Source organism: Panthera leo, chromosome B1, assembly GCF_018350215.1.
Source record: "Panthera leo isolate Ple1 chromosome B1, P.leo_Ple1_pat1.1, whole genome shotgun sequence".
Lineage (NCBI taxonomy): Eukaryota > Metazoa > Chordata > Mammalia > Carnivora > Felidae > Panthera > Panthera leo.
The window spans coordinates 117,869,268-117,890,914 of NC_056682.1; the positions used below are offsets into that span (position 1 = coordinate 117,869,268).

The 21,647-nt window shown below is 35.3% G+C and overlaps 1 protein-coding gene across 1 annotated transcript; it reads left to right on the forward strand.

Annotated features, from left to right (window-relative positions):
* Positions 1-1,253: 1,253 nt before the first annotated feature.
* On the forward strand, positions 1,254-1,397 carry LOC122217051 (60S ribosomal protein L39-like). Its single transcript, XM_042933949.1, has one exon. It carries the CDS (start codon positions 1,254-1,256, stop codon positions 1,395-1,397), a length of 144 nt encoding a protein of 47 aa, XP_042789883.1.
* The last annotated feature ends 20,250 nt before the right edge of the window (positions 1,398-21,647 follow it).

The following is a 21,647-nucleotide window of genomic DNA, read 5'->3' on the forward strand; positions in this document are numbered from 1 at the left end:
AGTTAAAAATAAGTTTAAAATGTTGAGAATACACCAAACTCCACACCCAAGAAACAATCCAGTGAAGAAATGGGCAGAAGACACGAATAGACACTTCTCTAAAGAAGACATCCAGATGGCCAACAGGCACATGAAAAGATGCTCAACGTCACTCCTCATCAGGGAAATACAAATCAAAACCACACTGAGATATCACCTCACGCCAGTCAGAGTGGCTAAAATGAACAAATCAGGAGACTATAGATGCTGGCGAGGATGTGGAGAAACGGGAACCCTCTTACACTGTTGGAGAGAATACAAACTGGTGAAGCCGCTCTGGAAAACAGTGTGGAGGTTCCTCAAAAAATTAAAAATAGACCTACCCTATGACCCAGCAATAGCACTGCTAGGAATTTACCCAAGGGATACAGGAGTGCTGATGCATAGGGGCACTTGTATCCAATGTTTATGGCAGCACTCTCAACAATAGCCAAATTATGGAAAGAACCTAAATGTCCATCAGTTGATGAATGGATAAAGAAGTTGTGGTTTATATATACAATGGAATACTACTTGCCAATGAGAAAGAATGAAATATGGCCTTTTGTAGCAATGTGGATAGAACTGGAGAGTGTTATGCTAAGTAAAATAAGCCACACAGAGAAAGACAGAGACCATATGTTTTCACTCTTATGTGGATCCTGAGAAACTTAACAGAAGACCATGGGGGAGGGGAAGGGGAAAAAAAAGTTAGAGAAGGAGGGAGGCAAACCATAAGAGACTCTTAAAAACTGAGAATAAACTGAGGGTTGATGGGGGGTGGGAGGGAGGGAAAAGTGGGTGACAGGCATTGAGGAGGGCACCTGTTGGGATGAGCACTGAGTGTTGTATGGAAACCAACTTGACAATAAATTTCATATTAAAAAAATAAAAAAATAAAATGTTGAGAATAATGGGTAGTATTTTATGCCAGTAGACATCAGATATTTTCTCAGACTTTTAACATATCTTGGCCACTGATACCTTTTTTCTTTTCCTGGAACATACCAGGTTTATCCAGAAATTTGGCTTTTCTCTTCACTTCATGGTAGGAAATAAAAATTATGGAATGTTCAAAGGTGACTAGAGCAGTGGCTGGGCCCTGAAATAAGCAATGTCACAAATATACTGAGCTAAAAGGATGACATATGATTTTCTTTATATTGGTTAGAAAATACTAAGATAGTTTTCCTATTCTCCGCCATCATGATGTATACAATTGACTTTTCCTCGTCATGTCTTCTCCCAAGACGTTCAGGATCAAGGTACTCCTGGCAAAGAGACGAAAGCAGAATCATCCCATTCCCCAGCAGATACAGATGAAAACTGATAATAAAATCAGGTACAACTCCAAGAGGAGTCACTGGACAAGATCTTAACTGAGTTTGTAAGGGGTTGCACATGAGATGGCACACGTATTGATGCCATATGTAGGTCATGTGCTCATACCTTATCATTCTGTAAACAACAACTACTATCTGAATGATATACATGTTTTATTGGGGAAATGATTTTTCTCTTTTACTATGCTTCTGCATCAGTAGGTTGGTTCCGTAACAAATACATGAAACCTTTTCTTTGAAAAAGAAAAAAGAAGAAAGAAAGAAAATACTGAGATAAATCTTTTGTTATATAAAAAAAATCAGAGAGACAAATTTTCTAAGTTAGATTTCCTTCCTTTATAACTCCAAAATAATAGCATACCACTGAATACAACTGCCTCCTTGGGGTTACTAAAGATAAAGTTTTTCCCTGGGAATTTATTTTTGAAATTTTCCTAATTCATAATTAACCATTTAGTTGCATTTGCACAGAAAATCAAAATGTGCCATGCAGTATTTCAGTAGTGATGTGAAGAGTGTAATTAATTTAGAAAGTTCATGCCAGGGGCTCCTCCTTTTAGTTATAATTTCTATTTTCCCTTTCCCCTTCAAATTATTTGGATTCATTTTACGACCTCACTCTGCAGATCATGACAATAGTTCAATAAAATTTGCAGGTGCTAAGCAGTGTGCGTAGAAGAAACAGAAAAAGCTTTCTCATTTATGGTAAATGTATCTTGTGATATGGTCTTTATTTTTTTAACACATAGAATGAAAGCAAAACAAAAGAACTTTATACTAAATTCTTCTATCGCTGAAAGACATTTAATTCATTTATATTTAGTGTAATTACTGAGAGTTCTTATATTTAATCAACACATTTGATTTACAGTTATTTTTTCTTTTGCCTTTCTCTTGGTTAATCAGATATATTTTTGTTCCATTTCCCACTTAATTTATAGTTATACATCCTCTTTATTCAGTGTTAACACTAAAAATCATAATATACATTTCTGAGTTCTCACAGGCTAATTAATACAAGTTAACTTTATCACATCCAGATAATGCTAAAACTTTACAATACTTTAATTTATAATTCTCTCACCTGTTTGCATTATTTTATTTTGCATTTTAATTTATATTACCCACGTATATACAATTTCCAGTGTTTGTCATTATCATTTTAATTTCCATGATTCTATTTGTCATTATTTTTCTTCTGACTGAAGAAATTTTTTTTCTCAGTATGTAAATAAAATTTATTGAGATGTAACTTACTGGATTAAAATAAATAGGTCTTAAGTACACATCAATGAGTTTGTTTAATTTTTTTTTTAACTTTTCTCTTTGAAGTAATTATAAATTCCCTGGAATTTGCATAGATAATACAGAAATTTCTATGTGTTCTTTAAAACCTTCCCCAAGGTTACAATCTTTATAACTATAGTACATCATCGGTTCCAAGAAGTTGACGCTGGTGTAAAGAGTATATACAGTTCTACATCATTTTTCATATATATCTAGATTTATGTAGCCAGCACCATAATCAAGATACAGAACTCTCCTATCACCACAGAAATCTCTTTATAGTGTCATTCACTTCTCTCCCTAACCTCTGACAGCCACTAATCTGTTCTCTATCTCAATAATTTTGTCATTTTGGGAATGCTACATAATGGAATCATTATGAGACCTCTGATATTGGCTTTTTTCATAAGAAGTAATGTTGTTGAGAGATATTCAAGTTATTGCATGTATCAATCGTTTATTCCCTTTTATTGCTAAATAGTATTTCATGTTATGGATTTATCACAGTTTCTTTAACCATTTCTTTATTGTAGGAGATTTTGGTTGTTGCTATGTTTGACAAAAACAAATAAACCTGCCATGAACAATTGTGTACATTTTTTTTTATTGTGTAGAAATAAGTTTTCATATCTCTAGGGTAATTATGATTTCTGGGTTCTATGAAAAGTATATGTTTAGTTCTTTAAGAAATTGCCAAAACGGGGCACCTGGGTGGCTCATTCATTAAGCATCTGACTTTGGCTTGGGTCATGATCTCACAGTTCATGAATTCAAGTCCCACACCAGGTGAGCTAGAGCCACACATTGGGTGAGCTCAAGCCCTGCTTCCAGTTAGCTTGTGCCCCCTTGTTTCAGGGGAGCACAAGCCCCACTTTGGGTAAAACACAAGCCCTGCATGAGCCCCGTTTCTCTCTCTCTCTCCCTCTCTCTCTCTCTCTCTCTCCCTTTCTCTCTCTCTCTGACCCTCTGGGACTTTCTCTGTCTCTCACCCTGCCCCTCACTCACTTTCTCTCTCTCTCTCTCAAAAAAAAAGTGCCAAAACTATTTTTCAGAGTGGTTCTGTAATAATGAATTCCCACCAGTCCCTCCACACCCTTCAGCATTTGATATTTCAAGGTAAAAAAAAAATTAGGTGCATGATGACAGCTTACCATGGTCTTAATTTGCATTTTTCCCAGTGGTTAGTGATGTTAAACATATTTTTATGTGTTTATTGGCCATCTGTGTATTATATAACCTCTTTGGTAAAGATATGTTCATGTCTTTGTCCATTTTCAAATTGGAATTCTTCTTAATATTGAGTTTTTAAATTCTTTGTCATCTAGACATCAGTCTTTCCATGGACTGATGGAACTTTCCATGGACTGTTGTTTGCAAATATTTCTCCCAATCTGTAGGTGTCCTCTTAACCATCTTTATAAGATCTTTCAAAGAGAAAAATGTTTACTTTGACACTGTCTAATTTTTCAATTTTTTCCTTTACTGGATTATGTTTTGGTGTCATGTCTAAAATATTTTCACCAAACAACCACCACTGCAATAAGTGACAAATCTCATTTCTAAAGTTGTTATATTATTTGAAATTTCCAATTTTCAATAAAATTATGAGGTATGTAAAGAAAGAAGAAACTATAGCTCTATATACAAGGGGGAAAAATCAACCAATAAAAGCTGTCCCTAAGCAAACTCAGATGACCTAGAAAGCTAAGGCAATATTCAAGAAGAGCATAAAGCTAGGATTTATACAGTCACCTATCAGATCTTACTAAAAAATGAACAAAAAAGAAAACTAGGATAATTAATGTCAGCATGACATTGGTGCAAAGATACGAAGTTACAAAATGAAATACAATAATCTAGAAACAGGCCCACAGATAGTCACTCTTTGGTATATAACAGACACCATTGGAACTAGGTGAGGAAGAGAGGATTTTTCTAAATGGTGCTGGGTAAATTAAATATTTATTAGGGAAATAAATGAACCTTGACACCATGAAAATATACAAAATAAACTTGGGATGGATCATAAACCTAAAAATGAAAATTAAGCAATCAAACTTCAAGATGTCTTTAAGATAGGTAAAGATCACTTAAACCAAAATAGGAAGATTGATATTAAATTTAAGAATCACTGGGGTGCCTGGTGGCTCAGTCAGTTAAGCGTTCGACTTAGGCTCAGGTCATGATCTCACGGTTCCTTGGTTTGAGCCCCACATCAGGGTCTGTGCTGACAGCTCAGGGCCTGGAGCCTGTTTCAGATTCTGTGTCTCCCTCTCTCTCTGCCCCTCCCCTGCTCATGCCCTGCCTCTCTCTGTCTCTCAAAAATGAAAAAAATGTTTAAAAAATTAAAAAAAAGAATTTCCATTTATCAAGAGACACCATCAAGAAAGTGATAATATAAACTAGTAGAACTACCTGACATACTTATGTATTAAATAAATGGCTCATTCTATTATATGTAAAACACTCTAACAACAAAAAAGCTCAAATAACACCATTAAAAAATTAGCAAGAATGGACAAGTGCTTCGCATAAAAAATGATAAAAAAAAAAAGCTCAGTTGACATATGTGAAGTTTCTTGACATCATTACCAGCAGATAATTGCAGATTTAATTTGCAGACCAGAAAGACTAAAATGAAAAAGGCTGACAATACTAAGTTTTGACAAGGATATAAAGCAATTGCAACTATATTCTATTGCTAATCTGAGGATAAATTTATTAAACAATTTAGAAAAATATTTTGGCATTTTTTAATGAAAGTAGACATGCGTATAACTCATAAATCAGCAGTTTTACTCTTGGGTATGTTAATACCACAGAATGAGTCCTTATAATCACAAAACACACATACAGATAAATTCATAGTATCTTTATTTATAATAGCCCAACACTTGAGAGAACAAAATATAAGAAGGCATAAATATATTATGATTCATTCATACAATGGACATCACAACAATGATGAACACAACATACTACTGAAAGGTGCAAGAATGTAACAATCTTAAAGACATGATTATAAGTGAATTAAGTCAAGAACAAAATACTGCATACAGTATAACTTTCTTTATAGCAAGACAAAATTAATCTATAGTAGTAAAGATCAAAACAATGGTTAACATGAGGAGAATACTGATAGGGAAACATGGTGGATTCTTGGAAATATATTATTTGGGGTTATAGTTACATAGGTGTACACCCATGTAAAAATATAATTGACCTGTGCAACTTAGATTTACTCAACTTATTGTATGTGTTGTAGCCCTATAAAAACAAACATTTAAAAAACATTTTTTAAATGTCGAGCAGAAAAGATTTGCTAATAATTGAATTGAGAGTTCTGAGAAATAAAGCAAAAGATTATTTCATAGTTTTTCCTTGAGCAAATGGAAAACTGGAGTCACCAATTATTGAGATAGAGAATATTGGAGGAGGAGCAGGTTGAATTAGGAAAGAGAGATTGAATCATGTTTGTCTGGATACCTATTACACACTTGAATGCAGACAAGTTAGCAGCTAAGATATATAACTGTAGGGTTTGTTGAGAAGTCTAAACTTAAGATAAAATTTTGGAGGTTATCACTGTATTAGGATTCTCCAGAGAATCAGAACCAACAGGATATGTGTGTACATGTGTCTGTGTGAGTATATCCTATATAGTATTTGTGTGGGTATATGTAAAGAGCTTTATTTTAAGGAATTGGCACACATGGTTATGGAGGCTGAGCAGCCCCAATATTTGAAGTCAGCAACTGGAGACCCGGGAGGGTCAATACATAGCTCCCTGTCTGAGTCAAAAGGGCTGGAAGGCCAATGATGTAAATTCTAGTCTGAAAGTCAGCAGACTTGAGACAAAGAAAGAGCCAATGGTTTAATCCAAGTCCAAAGGCCAGAAAGGATTCATGTTCCAACTCAAACAGTTATGCAAGAGGTTTAATTAACCCTCTTACTCAGCCTGTTGTTCTGTTTAGGCAGGTCTTCAACTGACTTGGGTGAGAATTAGACCCATTAGGGAAGGCATTATGCTTTTCTATATCTTTGCAGATGCACCAGAATAATGTTTGACAAATATCTGGCGCTTTGTGGCTCAGTCAAGTTGATACATAAAATTAACTGCCACAAATCACCAAAGATTTAAAGCCATATTAGACGAGGCCTCCAAAGAAGTGACGCAAGAACAAAATTCTGGGAAATTTAATGTTTGAAGACTCTAAACATTAGTGATATTCAACTAAAGAGGATTAGAATGAATGTCCCATAAAAGCATGAGGAAACCAAGAGACAGTGATGTCCAAAAAGCCAAGTAAGTACTTCACAAAGTTGAGCTTAAGCACTATGTCAAAAACAGTGAAATGGAATGAGGGCAGAGACTTGCCACTCAGGACACGGAGATTTGGTTCAAGAGAAGATTGAAATTCTTCTACTCCTGACCATAATAGACCAAGAAGGGTAATTTAAAAGACTTAATCTTTCTGACATAAACAACTAAAAACCTGGATAAAATGTGTACATCACTTGTTTTTCAAACATTGAGCAATAGGTATCACAGAGCTCTAATTCCTGAGAAAAGGAAATAAACCAGGTAAGCCCTGCAATTCCTTTGGCTTTCCGCCTTGTGATAATATTTAGACAAAAGGGCAAGGATGAAAAAGCCAAACAGAGCAATTAGATTTGGGAAGGTAGAGGCAGCTGGAACTATGGAGCAAATACCAGCAAGAAAGGTATTGCACAAAGAAAGATCAAGAAGTCTATAGAGGACTGGATCTGTTGTTGTAAGTAGGAGTAGCAAAGAATTACCAGAGAGCTGTAACCTGAATATTTACCCAGAGATTACACAAACTTTGTAAATTTTGAGTCACAACCAGCCAGAATGAAGTCTCCATTAAACACCTAGAGCATTCAATATGGACCTCAGAGGAGTAGGAGAACTAAATTAGACCAAAGTAAAAATCACTGTGAATACATGCTAACCAAGTTTACACACAAACCTTGAAAAGACAAGCTAATTTTCAAGTTACCTAGTTGCCTTCAAGAATCCAAATAAATGGCGAGATATAATATGTTCATGCATTTGAGGACTCAATGTTGTTATCTCTGAGGAAGGCATAAGATTTCTAGTATATTAAGCTATCAGTCCATTTGGCCTCCATTATTGTTCAAGCAGGTCATGGATTTGGGGGTATTTGGGGGAATTGGTTGGAATTTATACAATTCTTTGGAATATGTGCTACAAGGAAGGAAATTAGAAATGATTGGCCCCTGTGCAGAACTATGTAATGATACTCACTAAGAACTGTATTCTTGCTTGTGGCTGGCCTGGGTATAACAGATCCAGCATGGGACACATAATGTACCTATAGCCTAAGGCCCTTCTCTTGGGTGTTATGCTATGTACAGTTCTCTTCAGTCTATCATACGGTTATGTATCAGAATTCAATTAGAAAAACCAACCCATTATAAGTATTATAAGAATGAAGGATCTAGAATAAGAATATGAATTCACATGAATGTGAGACAACTGGGGAATAAAGGTCTAGAAGGGGAGTTTGAGTACTGGAAATACAGACACGAACCACATCAATTTAGTGTGGGTGGAAAGGGCAGAGTTTTGGCGACCAGGCTAGAAGTGGGAGGCTTTGGTGGGAGGTTATGGAGCGGTCTATGGACACTGCTACTTGTGTGGAAGCTGTTGCCTCTGAGGAACCTGCGGCCTGCGCTCTGGGGTAAGCGTGGATAGTGGGCTTAGGGCTGCTATTGGCTATCAAGGCCCCAACCTGCAAGTTAAACTGGATGAAGAGTAGGAGGAAAGAAGAAAACAGGGAGACAAGAGAAAATGAGGTCCGGCTGGACACATCTGGGCCTGCTGGTTATGTTTGTGACCACCCAAACCTCTGACACTAGTGGCTTCTGCTCCCCTTCCACCTTCCACATCTCATGCAAGCTGCTTTTTTGGCCAACTCTAACCTAAATCTGTACCACTCAACTTTAGATAGGAGCAGTGGCACCAAACTCACAACACTAATTGGCACAAAAAGCCTGAAGACCTGTTGAGTGATATGGAATTCTTTGATGGAGTACTTTACATGATGCTGACCATATATGGACATAACATGAAATAAAATGGGGAAGGGTGTTATCTATGTCAAAATCTTAGGTTACTTATGTAAGACCTCTGACAATGGACATGTGAGTTGGGCGTTTGTCTTTCTTTCTTTCTTTCTTTCTTTCTTTCTTTCTTTCTTTCTTTCTTCCTTCCTTCCTTCTAGATGTTTATTCATTTATCTTGAGAGAGAGGGAGATAGAGAGAGAAAGTGAGCAGGGGAGGGGCAGTGAGAGAGGGCGAGAGAGAGAGAATGCTAAGTATGTTCTATGCTGACAACAGAGTCTGACATGGGGCTTGACCTCAAGAACCGCAAGATCATGATTTGAGCTGAAACTGAGTCAGACCTCCAACTCACTGAGCCACCCAAGCACCCCAGCTTTTGTCTATTTTAAAAGAGTGGCAAAATAACAGAATAAAAGTTTAAGGTGATAATGATCAGCTCATTTATTATACTTACCACATACCAGGCATTTCAAATACATTAGATATATGGACTTACTTAAGTCTGACAACAAACTGTGAAGGGAGTATTATTACCCCTATTAAATCCGGAGACCTGGAGACATTAAGTAAATTGTTGAAAGTCATATAGTTGGTCAATGGCTAAGCCAGGATTTGAATCCAGGTAGTACAGCGTCAGAGTTTGTGCATTAACAGTGATGATAATATGCCTGATGGAAAAAGGTGAAGGATATTGCAAAGGAAGAAAATGTATGGAGTATCAACTTAGATGCAAGCAGGTAATTCAAACAGCAGGATGATAAATGGACTGGTTTTGATTCATATTGAGTTCATTGATAATTTGAAGATAGAAAATTCCTGTAAAATTTTGAAAAGGGATTAAGCACATGGATCTCTAAGCTTAAAATGTTTTTCTCATGATGAAACTATAGGAATTCACTGTGATGCAAATAGAAGAACTTAGAAAATGTCTTAAGAGTCCAAGTTCATGTAATGTCCAGCAGAAAGAACATTAAGATGTATTCTTTAGGAAGAAGTAACAATATTTGATTACCTATTAAAGACCTAAGACTTTTCATATCTTCTTTGAAAATGTACATGAATTCTAATCCAACCCATCCCCTATCCCTGGACTCAAAGTCAGTGTCAAATTTAGCTCCTTCGTGAAGTCTTTCCTTTCTCCTTTCAATAAATTCAGGCATTCCTTCCTCTGGGTTTTCACAGAAAGTACTTTGTTCACACTTCTAACTTAGTGAGTATCATTACATTGACACTGGATGCTAATATGTGCCATGGATTCTGTAGTGCACAGTTTGCATATCCCTTTAGGACTCAGACATTTATTCTTCTAGCGGGAGGAAGGTCTGTCTGTTGACAACTTACAACTGTCCCTCCCCAAGCATTGCTCTCAGCTGAATGAAACAATTCACCCTGTCCCCCAGGAAATCTCACATTTAATAACTATTTGATGCAAAAGTACAAAGGCCTGGCCCATTTGCTCCAATTGGAGATGATTCTGAAGGGGCAGCCAAGCGTCAGAACTCCCTGGGGGACTGACTGAGTTTGCTGTTGCAACTGCACTACAGTTTGATTTCACCTTCTCCCCAGTGCCGCATCCTAGTTGTTGCAACCAGAAGACTCTCCAATAAATCTAAGTGCATTAAAATATACACTTTTATTTTTTAATAGTGATTTTTAATTTTTAATTTTTTTAAGTTTATTTATTTTGAGAGAGAGAGAGAAAGAGAGAGAGAGCGAGCACGCATGAGCAGGGGAGGGGCAGAGAGAGAGGGAGAGAGAAAATCTCAAGGAGCCTCTATGCTGTTAGCACAGAGCCCTATGCAGGGCTCAGTCTCTTAAACCATGAGATCATGACCTGAGCCAAAACCAAGAGTCGGATGCTTAACTGACTGAGCTGACTAGGCACCCCTAATTTTGATTTCTTTCAACTGAGTCCTTTATTTTCAGTAAAAAAAATATAAATATGTTCAACTCTTAGGAATCATCAATGATGCACTGATTTTCATAATTCAGTCATATGATTTTGACTGATTTAGCACCTTTCAGATAAACACCAAATTCAAAAGCATATCTACAACACAGGGAGATTTACTGCATTTTTTTATGTTGTAAGACTCATACAATTGCTTCCTGATAGCAATTACGCTTTCCTGAAATTTAATTACTGCATTGAAAGACTACTTATATTGGGTCAATAAATGAAGGAGTGAATGATTGAATCAATTAATATGAAACTGAGGGATTCAAGACAAAATATCCTGTAAACATATTTTAGACCATGGAATTGTGATGCTTCAATTCAACTCCCTATAATGTTAAAAGAAAAAATAAAGCCATGGATTGCTAGGGAATTGACATTAGTCTGATAATACAAGGAAGAAAAGAAGAAAACAAAGGGTGATAAGTTAAATGTAGTATTTGAGACATTGAGAAATGTGGGCTGAACCAAGAACAACTTGGAAGGCTAAATAGATTTGTGTGGACTAAGGAATATTGAGATCTATTTACACGTCTATGTGTGTTAAATTCAAAACTATGAAAATTACCATATTCACTTGGAAACTTTGTAGGCCAGGGAACTTCTATGTTTTAAAAATGCATTGGTCATACCTGAAAGAAAAAAAAAAAAAAAACAATCATCAGAGACTCAGATAACTTCACCTCTGGGGATTAAAAAGTTAGCTATTCCAGCAGAAATGCATGGGCAATGGTCCTTAGGCAATGACTTGTTTCAAACTGTGACAGATTATATTGCTGGCATTAATCAGGCATGTGCATCATGATGCCTTGCACAGCTGCTTAAGGCCATGAAGCTTTATTTAGAAAACATAAATGTACATTTAGTGGATATGTTTATTTTTTACTTATTTCAAATACTTACAATTAAAGGGACCTAGTCTTCTAGTGGAATCACTGTACCATTTTAACATGAATTTTAGTAATGATTTTTTAAAAGATGATTTTATGATTCCCAAGACTTCAATGAAACAGCCTTGTAATCTTATCCAAAGCCATTTATAAACTTTGGATTCAAAATCAATCTAGACATTCCCTAGGTAAGAGTACTGGATATTTGTCAGGAATCTTGGCATGGTCAGGAATATTGCACAAGAACCATGTGTGTCTTTGTTATGAGAAATGATGTTGTAGAAAGAAGAATTATCTAGAGATTATCATTACTTACCATTATTCATATATTTAAATTAAATTCAAATATGAACTCATGGAAAACAGAACCCCTTTTATATAATTACAAATGAATTAATTCAGCAAAGTATAAAGTAGCCTAATCAATAAACAACATCCCTTCCTTCTAACTTTTAGCAGGATACACACGCCTCATAAAGTATGAGAGTTACATGAGTTGAATCAATATTTCTGAAACTAATTATCTGCTAGATTTTAAGAGATAGTTTTGTGAACAGATAAGTGCAAGCTAGTGGACAAGCGAAGCAAAATGACATTCGCTTCTAGCTAGACTACAATAAGGAAGAAAAACTAATTTTATGGTTTTAAGAAATGATTCAAAGTTCATTTTGTTTTTGTCAAAAATTCTCTAGGTTGTAAAATTAATATTTAAAAACAGACTCTGGGGTCACCTGGGTGGCTCAGTCAGTTAAACGTCTGACTCTTGATTTTGATTCCTGTCATGATCTCACAATTTGTGGGATCAAGCCCCACCCTGGACTCTGCTCTGATAGCGTGGAGCCTGCTTGGGATTTTCTGTCTCCCTCTCTCTTTGCCTTACCCGCACTCATTCTCTCTCTCTCTCAAAATAAATAAACATTAAAAAATATATTAAAAACAGACTCTGAACAAACATAAATTTGAATAAATTCTTTCCCTGGAGATAATGGGAGTGGGACTCAATGCAGGGTATAGAGAGGGCCTGCCATCCATATATCCCTTTATATAAATGAGGAAAAAGTGTGCTTTGTATGCTTAATGATCATGCCATACACATAAGGAGAACATCATTATCACATCATCATCAACAGCAACAACATAGCAATAAAATCACTCCATAAAGAAGAATTCCCAAAAGGCTACGGATCTACTCTTAAAGTCAAGTAATAATTTCCAGAGGCTTAAGAAAACATCTTGAATCTTTCAACTTTATTCTCCTTTAATGCTGACTTACAGGCATGAAAAGAATCTTCTCCAATATAATCTAGTGTCTGTAAATAACCTCACTGCTCAGGGGAACCTCAAGGATATTGTAGGACCCAAATGCAATACCATTATGTGAGAAAGCACTGTCATGATAACTGGACAATCACAACTGCCTGCATATTAACCAATATACTTCTATATAATCCATTGCCCCCCCCCAATTGAAACAAATTAGATATCTCAATTAAACTTTATATTTTGAGGTACTTGTATTTTCACAGGTAGTTGCAAGAACTAATGCAGAGGAATCTCATGTATCCTTTATGTTTATCCCAATGGTAACATTTTACAAACCCAACCTAAAATATCACAGAGTGTTGACATTGATACAATCAAGCTACAATTTATTTCCCTGCAAGGACCCCTCAGGCTGGCCTTTTAAAACCAAGCCTACATCTGTCCTGTCCTTGACCCCTCATTAACCCTTGGCAGCCAATAATCTGTTTTATATTTCTGTAATTTTTTCATTTAAAAAAGTGTTCCATAAATAAAATTATACAGTCTACAATCTTTTGTGATTGGCCTTCTTTCTCCCCACAGAGCCTTATTCTCTGGAAATTCACCCAGGTTTTTTTTTTTTTTAATTTTTTTAAACATTTATTTATTATTGACAGAGAGAGAGAGAGAGCATGAGCATGGGAGGGACCAAGAGAAGGGGAGACACAGAATCTGAAGCAGGCTCCAGGCTCTGAGCTGTCAGCACAGAGCCACAGAGCCCGACGTGGGGCTCGAACTCATAAACCAAGAGATCATGACCTGAGCCGAAGTCGGACCCTTAACCCACTAACCCACTCAGGCACCCCAACCCAGGTTGTTTTGTACATCAATAGTTTGTTCCCTCTCGTTTAGTATTCCATGATATGGATAGACCATAGTGGGTTTAGCCTGTCAGCCACTGAAAGACATCTGCTTTTTCTTCCATTTTTTGGCAATTAGGAATAAAACTGCTATTAAACATCCATCTACTGGTATTTGTGTGAACATAAGTTTCAATTTCTCTAGGATAAATGCCCAAAAGTACAGTTGCTGGGTTGTATGGTAGTTGCTTGCTTTAAGAGAGTGTAAATGTGTTTTACAGAATAACTTTATCATTTTTATTCCCACCAGAAATGTATGAGTGACCAAACCTCCATATCTTCATTAGCATTTGGTATTGTCACTACTTATTTTAGTTATTAATAGGCGTGTGGTGATAGTTTGTTTGGTAGTTTATACTTGTAGTTAATATTTGCATTTTCATAATGGTTAATGATGTTAAATAGCTTTTCGTGTGCCATCTGAATATTCTCTTTGTTGAAATGTTTTCACATCTCTTGCCTATTTCTAATTGAATTATTGTTATCATTTTTTTAATACTGAGTTTTGAAAGCTCTTTATGTGTTCTGAATACTCAACCTTTGTTAAATTGTAGTCTGCAAATATTTTCTCCCATTTTTTTTAGCTTACCTTTTTACCTTCTTAATATGGTCTTTCTCAGAGTGAAAGTTTTTTATTTTGATGAGATCAAGTTGATCAGTTTTTGTTTGTTTTTTTTTTTTTTTTTTTTTTTATGGTGTGGTTTTGGTGTATAAACAGTAACTTTATGCTGGAGAAATGTGACAAACATTATCTCAGCCAGTTTATCAAAGTCAGCATCAACAATGGTAAGACATGTTGATAGTATGTACCCTTGATAATCATGTGATGAAAATTATACTTTATCTTTGTGTTTCCTTACCTCAAAAAGACACACCCTAGTCTTATCATGAGAAAAACAGCAGACAAATCCCAGTTAAGGGACATTCTACTAAATACCTGTCAAGGTCATCCAAACAAGAAAAGCCTGAGAGATTGTCACAGCCAAGGGAAGCCTGAAAAAGCATGACAATTGAATGTGTGGTATCCTGAATAGGATCATGGAACAGAAACTGTACATTAGGTAAAAATAATGAAATATGGATGAAGCATGGACTTAAGCTAAATATAATTTATCAATATTGGTCCATTAGCTGTAGAAAATGTATCATACTAATGCAAGATATTTATAAGAGGGAATTCTAGGTGTTTGTTATGAGAACTCTCTGATTTGTCTTCATAATATAAATCTGTAAATCTAAAACGTTTTAATATAAAAATGTTATTTAAGAAATATGCATTTTTTTCTCCAGCTCTGTCCACTGAAAATGGCTATGTGAAACAGTGAACAGCATAATAACAAGAATCACCCTAGTGCCCAGTGGGGCAGAAGGGACAAAAAAGTTGTGTGATGAATAAAACACATTTCCTTTATTATTTTCCCTAATTTATATGTGTTTGAAAATTCCAAATTTAAAAATTCCTTGAAATGGCAATGTTGTGTAATGAGCATTGCCTTTTATGACCTGAGATTCGTTATAACTGGGGACAGCTGAACTGATATCATCTGTACGGTAACATGTGGTATAGCCATTACCCCACTAGTAACCACCCATTCCCAAGCCTGTAGGAGAAACCAACCAGGCTCTCCTGGAGACCATGAACTGTGAATCAAATCTATTTTAGCTAATGAAATGATCACAATAATTTTCAAGGAAAATATTATACTTAGAGAGGTACTAAAGCCTACTTCTTCCATCAGATGATTTTCCTGGCTTGTGTTTTATAGAAGAATCTTCAAAACTGATGCCTATGATTCTAGACAAAAGTTTGCTTTTTGTGGACAAAATATGTAAGTACAATAAGCTATTTATAAATGTAAATGCAGATGGCGCCAGGCACAAGGTAGGCAAATTGTGTTCTGGTTTTTGTTGTAGGAGCCATGTGTAGATATACACCTCCTGGCCAGGGACTCTGCTAGCCAAAGGCTTCAGTCACTATGTAGTTGCTCAGCCTCCCGTGAAAGCGCCAAAGAGCCTATCACAATTTTTCATTGATTCTTCTGCTTAGGCACCAGCCTCTTTCCCTCTTATTGCCTCATATTTGACACATATTTTAAGGTTATTCACTTTTTCTTAGTTTTCTTATTTTTATTTTTGAATTTTCAAATATATGTATATATATATATACATATATACATATATACACATATGTGTGTATATATATATGTATATATATATATATATATATATATATATATATATAAACAGAGAGGGTATATATATATATATATATATACATATATAAGCAGAGAGGGTATATCGATCATTCCGTTTTACATATCATCAATGCCAATCGATCATTTTCATCTACAACCCTTGCCACAATGGGCACTCAGGTACTTGTTGATATTATTTGGCCATTTCTCGAGAGATTTTCAGTGATCAGAGCTAGGAAACATTTTTAGTCCATTATGGAGTCAGCCTAAAACTTTAACCCAGAGCCTGGGGGAAAGTTTTGTATGAGATTCAGTGATGAGGTTGGACATCAGGAAGATTTCATGGAAAAAAAAAAGGAGCTCCCATTAAACACGTTTAAATGCTGTTCCTTTAAGGAAGTGCCACTCTGAAAAATAATCCTGTTTGTTACTTCACATTGAATGTCATGTCGTCTCTGTTAGATTTCCTATATAATGCTTTTTGTTTTTTAGTATTTATGCTCAAAATGCAATTTAAAAAAAAAGAAGAAGCAAACGAATACAAATTAATTTTAAAAAATAGCTGGCAAGAATACAAACAAAGTTTTCCATCCCATCCAGCACATGCTTTCAATGTCAGATATGGCTTTTGTGTGGGGTTCTTCATATGTAAAGAAGACCTATGAGGTCAGCTAGTACAGATTTTCTATTTTTCACATCACTGAACTAACAAAACTACAGATTCCCATTTCATTAACATGTTAGAGAAAAACCAACCTCTCTTTTCTATTCATTTTCTTTTCATAAGGATTGCCTTTTCTTTTGTGCTTCCCCGAAATATGAAAACAGTGTTCCTGTACCAAATCACTATACTGTAGCATGCAAGCACACAAACGCTAGTATAGTGTGAAATGAAATGATGAAAATGTGCTATAATCCCCACATTGTAATGCAAACCTATAAATGAAGATCACACAAACACTAGCAAATTTGTAGAATAAGAGAAGTTTGACAGAGTTGCATGCATTTCTACGTATTTTTGTTATTTATATGTCTGATGATTTTGCCCCAAATGTTTTGACTGAAACAAACATTTTGAAGTTTGACAGAGTTGTCAAAAAACTACGTATTTTTGTTATTTACATGTCTGATGATTTTGCCCCCAAAATGTTTTGACTGAAGTGTTTCATGCTTATAACATTATTAGGAATCCATGATTCCAAATCCTGTCTTTAGAATGAGGTCTTTAATTACATATAATGCTGTCATTTCCTAAAACATTAATAATATATGTATTAAAAAATTCACAAACTGTGGTCCCACTACATTGGAAGTTGAAATTGAAAATTAGCCATTGGGAATCCCTCAGGGCACTAAACTATCAGGCAAAGAAAGGGTTGCCTTACAGACTGGGAAAAGTGTTTCTTTCTTTCTTTTTTTTTTAATGTTTATTTTTGAGAGAGACAGAGAGGGAGACAGAGTGTGAGTGGGGGAAGGGCAGAGACAGAGACACAGAATGAGAAGCAGACTCCAGGCCCCAAGCTGTGAGCACAGAGTGCATCATGCGGGGCTTGAACTCATGAGATCATGACCTAGCAGAAGTCAGCCGCTTAACCGACTGAGCCACCCAGGTGCCCCTGGGGAAAGTTTTTCTAATTACCAAGGAGATATTTGAGTGCTGCTCTCTGATATGGATTTGAAGGAACCTTGCCATCTTTTCAGACTCCAGGGAGTTTTCTAGGGAAGTTCTAGGGTTTTCATTTCACCATAAAAACATTTCATGGCAGGTCTTCCAACGCTCTAGGTTTGGTGTTTCACTAAGCAGGTAAAAAATGCCAACCAGCTTCAGCTGAAAGTAAAGGGAACATGGAATTAATGGTGAAACAGGGGTTTTTAAAGACCAATGTGGCCTCATAACCAGTTCCGTATATGATGACTACAGCAGCAACGGATATTTTATTTTTGTATTATTATGCACACATTAATATATTAACCCTGATCTCATCCCTTTCTTTCCCATATTATTTTTTGGTGATAACAACTTTAAAACTCAGTTTTTCTATGATATAATGTTAACATTGAATTGTAATTGAACTAAAACAAGTGTTACTATCATAAAGTGACTTTGGGGATCTTGTACCTTCAGGTTTTGAGAGGTGAATGTCTTCATTTGCATTAAAATTGGCTGCAACTTATCATCAGATTGATATTGTTGTTGCAATGAAATAATTATTACTTATTTTTATTATGCTTAAGCTTAAATGTGCAAGAGAGTATCTTGACTTATAAAAAGGGTGTCACATGGCTAAATATCAGCTTTGCGAAGGCTTCTCCCAGAGATCCACATGCTATCCACACAGCCCTTCTTCCAGTAGTTTCCTCAATGCAGGGAATGGTAATTCCTCACAGGAACTCATCTCTGAGTTTCTTCAACATCCATTTATGGCTCTTCCACAATCCAACACTTGAGTAACCAATTTTCTATATTAAATTTCTTGTGTTTAAGACTCATGGGTTGGTTTCTATATCCCTAGGTATATTGATAACTTCTATTTTTAATGATACCAGATACAAATGGATTAAATGAACATTTATCTTATAGTCATCCAATTATGTTAAAATTGCTGAATAGCCTGAGAATGTCCTTACATGGATCTGCCCTTAGAATAACTCACGGCATTACAAAATATCATCCATTCCTTTATATCACATATGGGTTTTACCTTGTGGTTATTGTGAATAATGCCACATTAGACACTGATACACAAGAATCTTTTGAGTTCCTTTTTCACTTCTTTTTAGTATATACCCAGGAGTAGAATTTCTGGGTCACATAGTAATATGTTTAGTTTTTTGAGAAACTTCAAGCTGTCTTCTACAGTGGCTGTACCATTTTACATTCCTACTATCAATATATGAAAGTTTCAGTTTCCATTATTTTTTATTTTTATTTTTTTTAGAGAGAGAGAAAGCAAGCAGGGGAGAGGGGCAGAGGGAGATAGAGAGAGAAAAAGAGAGAATCTTAAGCAGGTTCAATGCTCAGCACAGAATCTAACCAAACGTGGGGTTCAATTCCATGACCCTGGGATTATGACCCGAACCAAAATCAAGAATCAGATGCTCAACGGGCTGAGGCACCCAGGCACCCCTCTTATGATTTCTTCTTTGAACCACTGGTTGTTTAATATTTTAGTTTCCACATATTTGTGAATTTTCCAGTTTAACCTGCCTTATGGATTTCTAGTTTCATCCCATTGTTATCAAAGAAGACACTTTGTATTATTTCAATATTGTAAAATCTATTGAGACTTATTTTATGGCCTAACATGGTATTTCCTAGGCAATCCTTAATGTATATTTGAGAAAAATACGTAGCTGCTGTTGTGTTGAGTATTCTATTGGGTCTATTAGGCCTATTTGATTGATAGTGTTGTTCAAGTTTTTTATTTCCTCATTGGTCTTCTGTCTAAATGCGTTATCTATTATTGAAAGGAATGCATTGAAGTCTCCAACTATTATTGTAGATATGTCTGTTTCTTCTTCCAATTTTATCAATGTTTGATTCATATATTTTGGGACTATGTCTATAATTATATCTTGATAAATTGATCCCTTTTTTAATATATAACACCTTTTTTGTCTCTTGTAAATATTTGTGACTTAAATATTTTTTTTTGATATTCTCTTTTGGTTCCTATTTGCATATAATATCTTTTTCTTTTAAAAAAAAATTAACATTTATTCATTTCTGAGAGACAGAGAGTAAGCAGGGGTATGGCAGAGAGAGAGGGAGACACAGAATCCGTAGCAGGCTCCAGGCTCTAAGCTGTCAGCCCAGAGCCCAACATGGGGCTTTAACTCACAGAATGTGAGATCAGACCTGAGCTGAAGTCTGATTCTCAAACAACTGAACCACTCAGGCACTCCTGCATAGGATCTCTTTTTCTGTTCTTTCTAATGTGAGTCTGTTGTAGATAGCATAGAATTAGATCACGCTTTGTTTTTCTTTTTATTTTGCCAATCTCTGTCTTTTGATAGGGGAGTTTAATCCATTTACATTTGAGTAATTACTGACAAAAAAAGTACTTACTTCTGCCATTTTGCTATTTGTTTTCTGTATTGCCTTATTATTATTTTTTGTCCCCCATTTCCTCCATCACCAATTTGTTTTGTGTTTGTTCCATTTTTAGTATGATAAACAACACATAACATAAAATTTGACATTTTAACTATATTTAAACATAAAATTCAATAGTGTTAAATATATTCATATTGTTGTGAAACATATTTCCAGAACTTTTTCATCTTGCAAATCTGAAATTCTGTACCATTCACACAAATTCCCCTTTTCCTCTCCCTTTAGTCCCTGATAGCCAGGATTTTACTTTGTTTCTATGAATTTGATTACTTTAGATACCTAATATAAGTGGAATCATCTAGTATTTACCTTTTTGTGACTGAATTATTTCACATAGCATAATGTTCTAAAAGTTTGTCTATATTGTAGCCTTTTTAAAAGCTGAATAATATTTCACTACACATATATACATTTTCTTTATTCATTCATCTGTTGGTGGATATTTGGGTTGCTTCTACCTCTTGGGTAGAGTGAATTATGTGAACTTAGTTCCCTAGTGTGAACTTGGCTATTGGCTGCCATAAACATGAGTATTAACTGATTTATTGTACTGTACCAATTTGATCCCTTGTGGTTTCCTTTGTGCATATTTTTTTTTTAGGTACTTTCTTAGTGGCTAATGCAGTGATTATAATTAGCATATTAAATTTGTAACAGTTGAGTTTAAATTGATATAAGTTAGATTAAATAGCATGCAAAAATTGTGCCATTGAATAGCTCTTAAATGACCAATTTGTGTTGTTATTGTCACAAATTATGTCTTTATAGAGTTTACTGATTAATATGGATTTACAATTATTGGGGGTTTTTTTTGCATTTTATTTTAAAATTATGAGAAATAAAGAGTTACAAGCCAAAAAATGCATTTTATATTTTGTATTTACCTCTTTTACTGTCTTTACTGGAATTTTCTATTTCTTTGTGTGGCTTCAAGTTGTTGTCTAGTGTCCTTTCATTTCAAACTGAAGAATTCCCTTTAGCATTTTTGTCAGAAATGCAACTAGCAACAAACTCTTTCAGCTGTGTTTAGATAAGAATGTTTTATTTTCATTTATTTTTAAAGATAGTTCTGCCAGATATAGAATTCCTAACAGTCCTTTTATTCCTTTTCTGCACTTTAAAAATATTACCCTACTCCCTTTTGATTGGTACTATTTATAATGAGAAATCTGCTCTTTCCCTATTAAGGACACCTTGTATGTGACAAGTCACTTCTCCCTTGCTGCTTTCAGTATTCTGTTAGTCTTTGGCTTTGGACAGGATTATGTTGTGTCTTGTGAAATTTTTAGCATGTATCTTTTTTTGGAGTTTGTTGAGCTCCTTGAATATGTAGATTTGTGTCTTTTATCAAAATCGGAAAGATTTGCCATTATTTCTTTGAATAGTCTTTCTGCCCTTTAGTCTTCTCTCTTTCTAGGATTCCTATTATACATACGTGTCCCAAAGGTCCCTTAGGCACTGCTTATTTCTCTCCATTCTTTTTATCCTTCTAGTCCACAGAGTGAATAATTTCAGTTGACCTATCTTCAAGTTTGCTGATTTGTTTTTCTGCCTGCTTAAATCTTCTAT

Excerpts from the sequence above, each read along its gene's own strand:
- LOC122217051 (XM_042933949.1), top strand. The coding sequence starts at position 1,254 with ATGTCTTCTCCCAAGACGTTCAGGATCAAGGTACTCCTGGCAAAGAGA.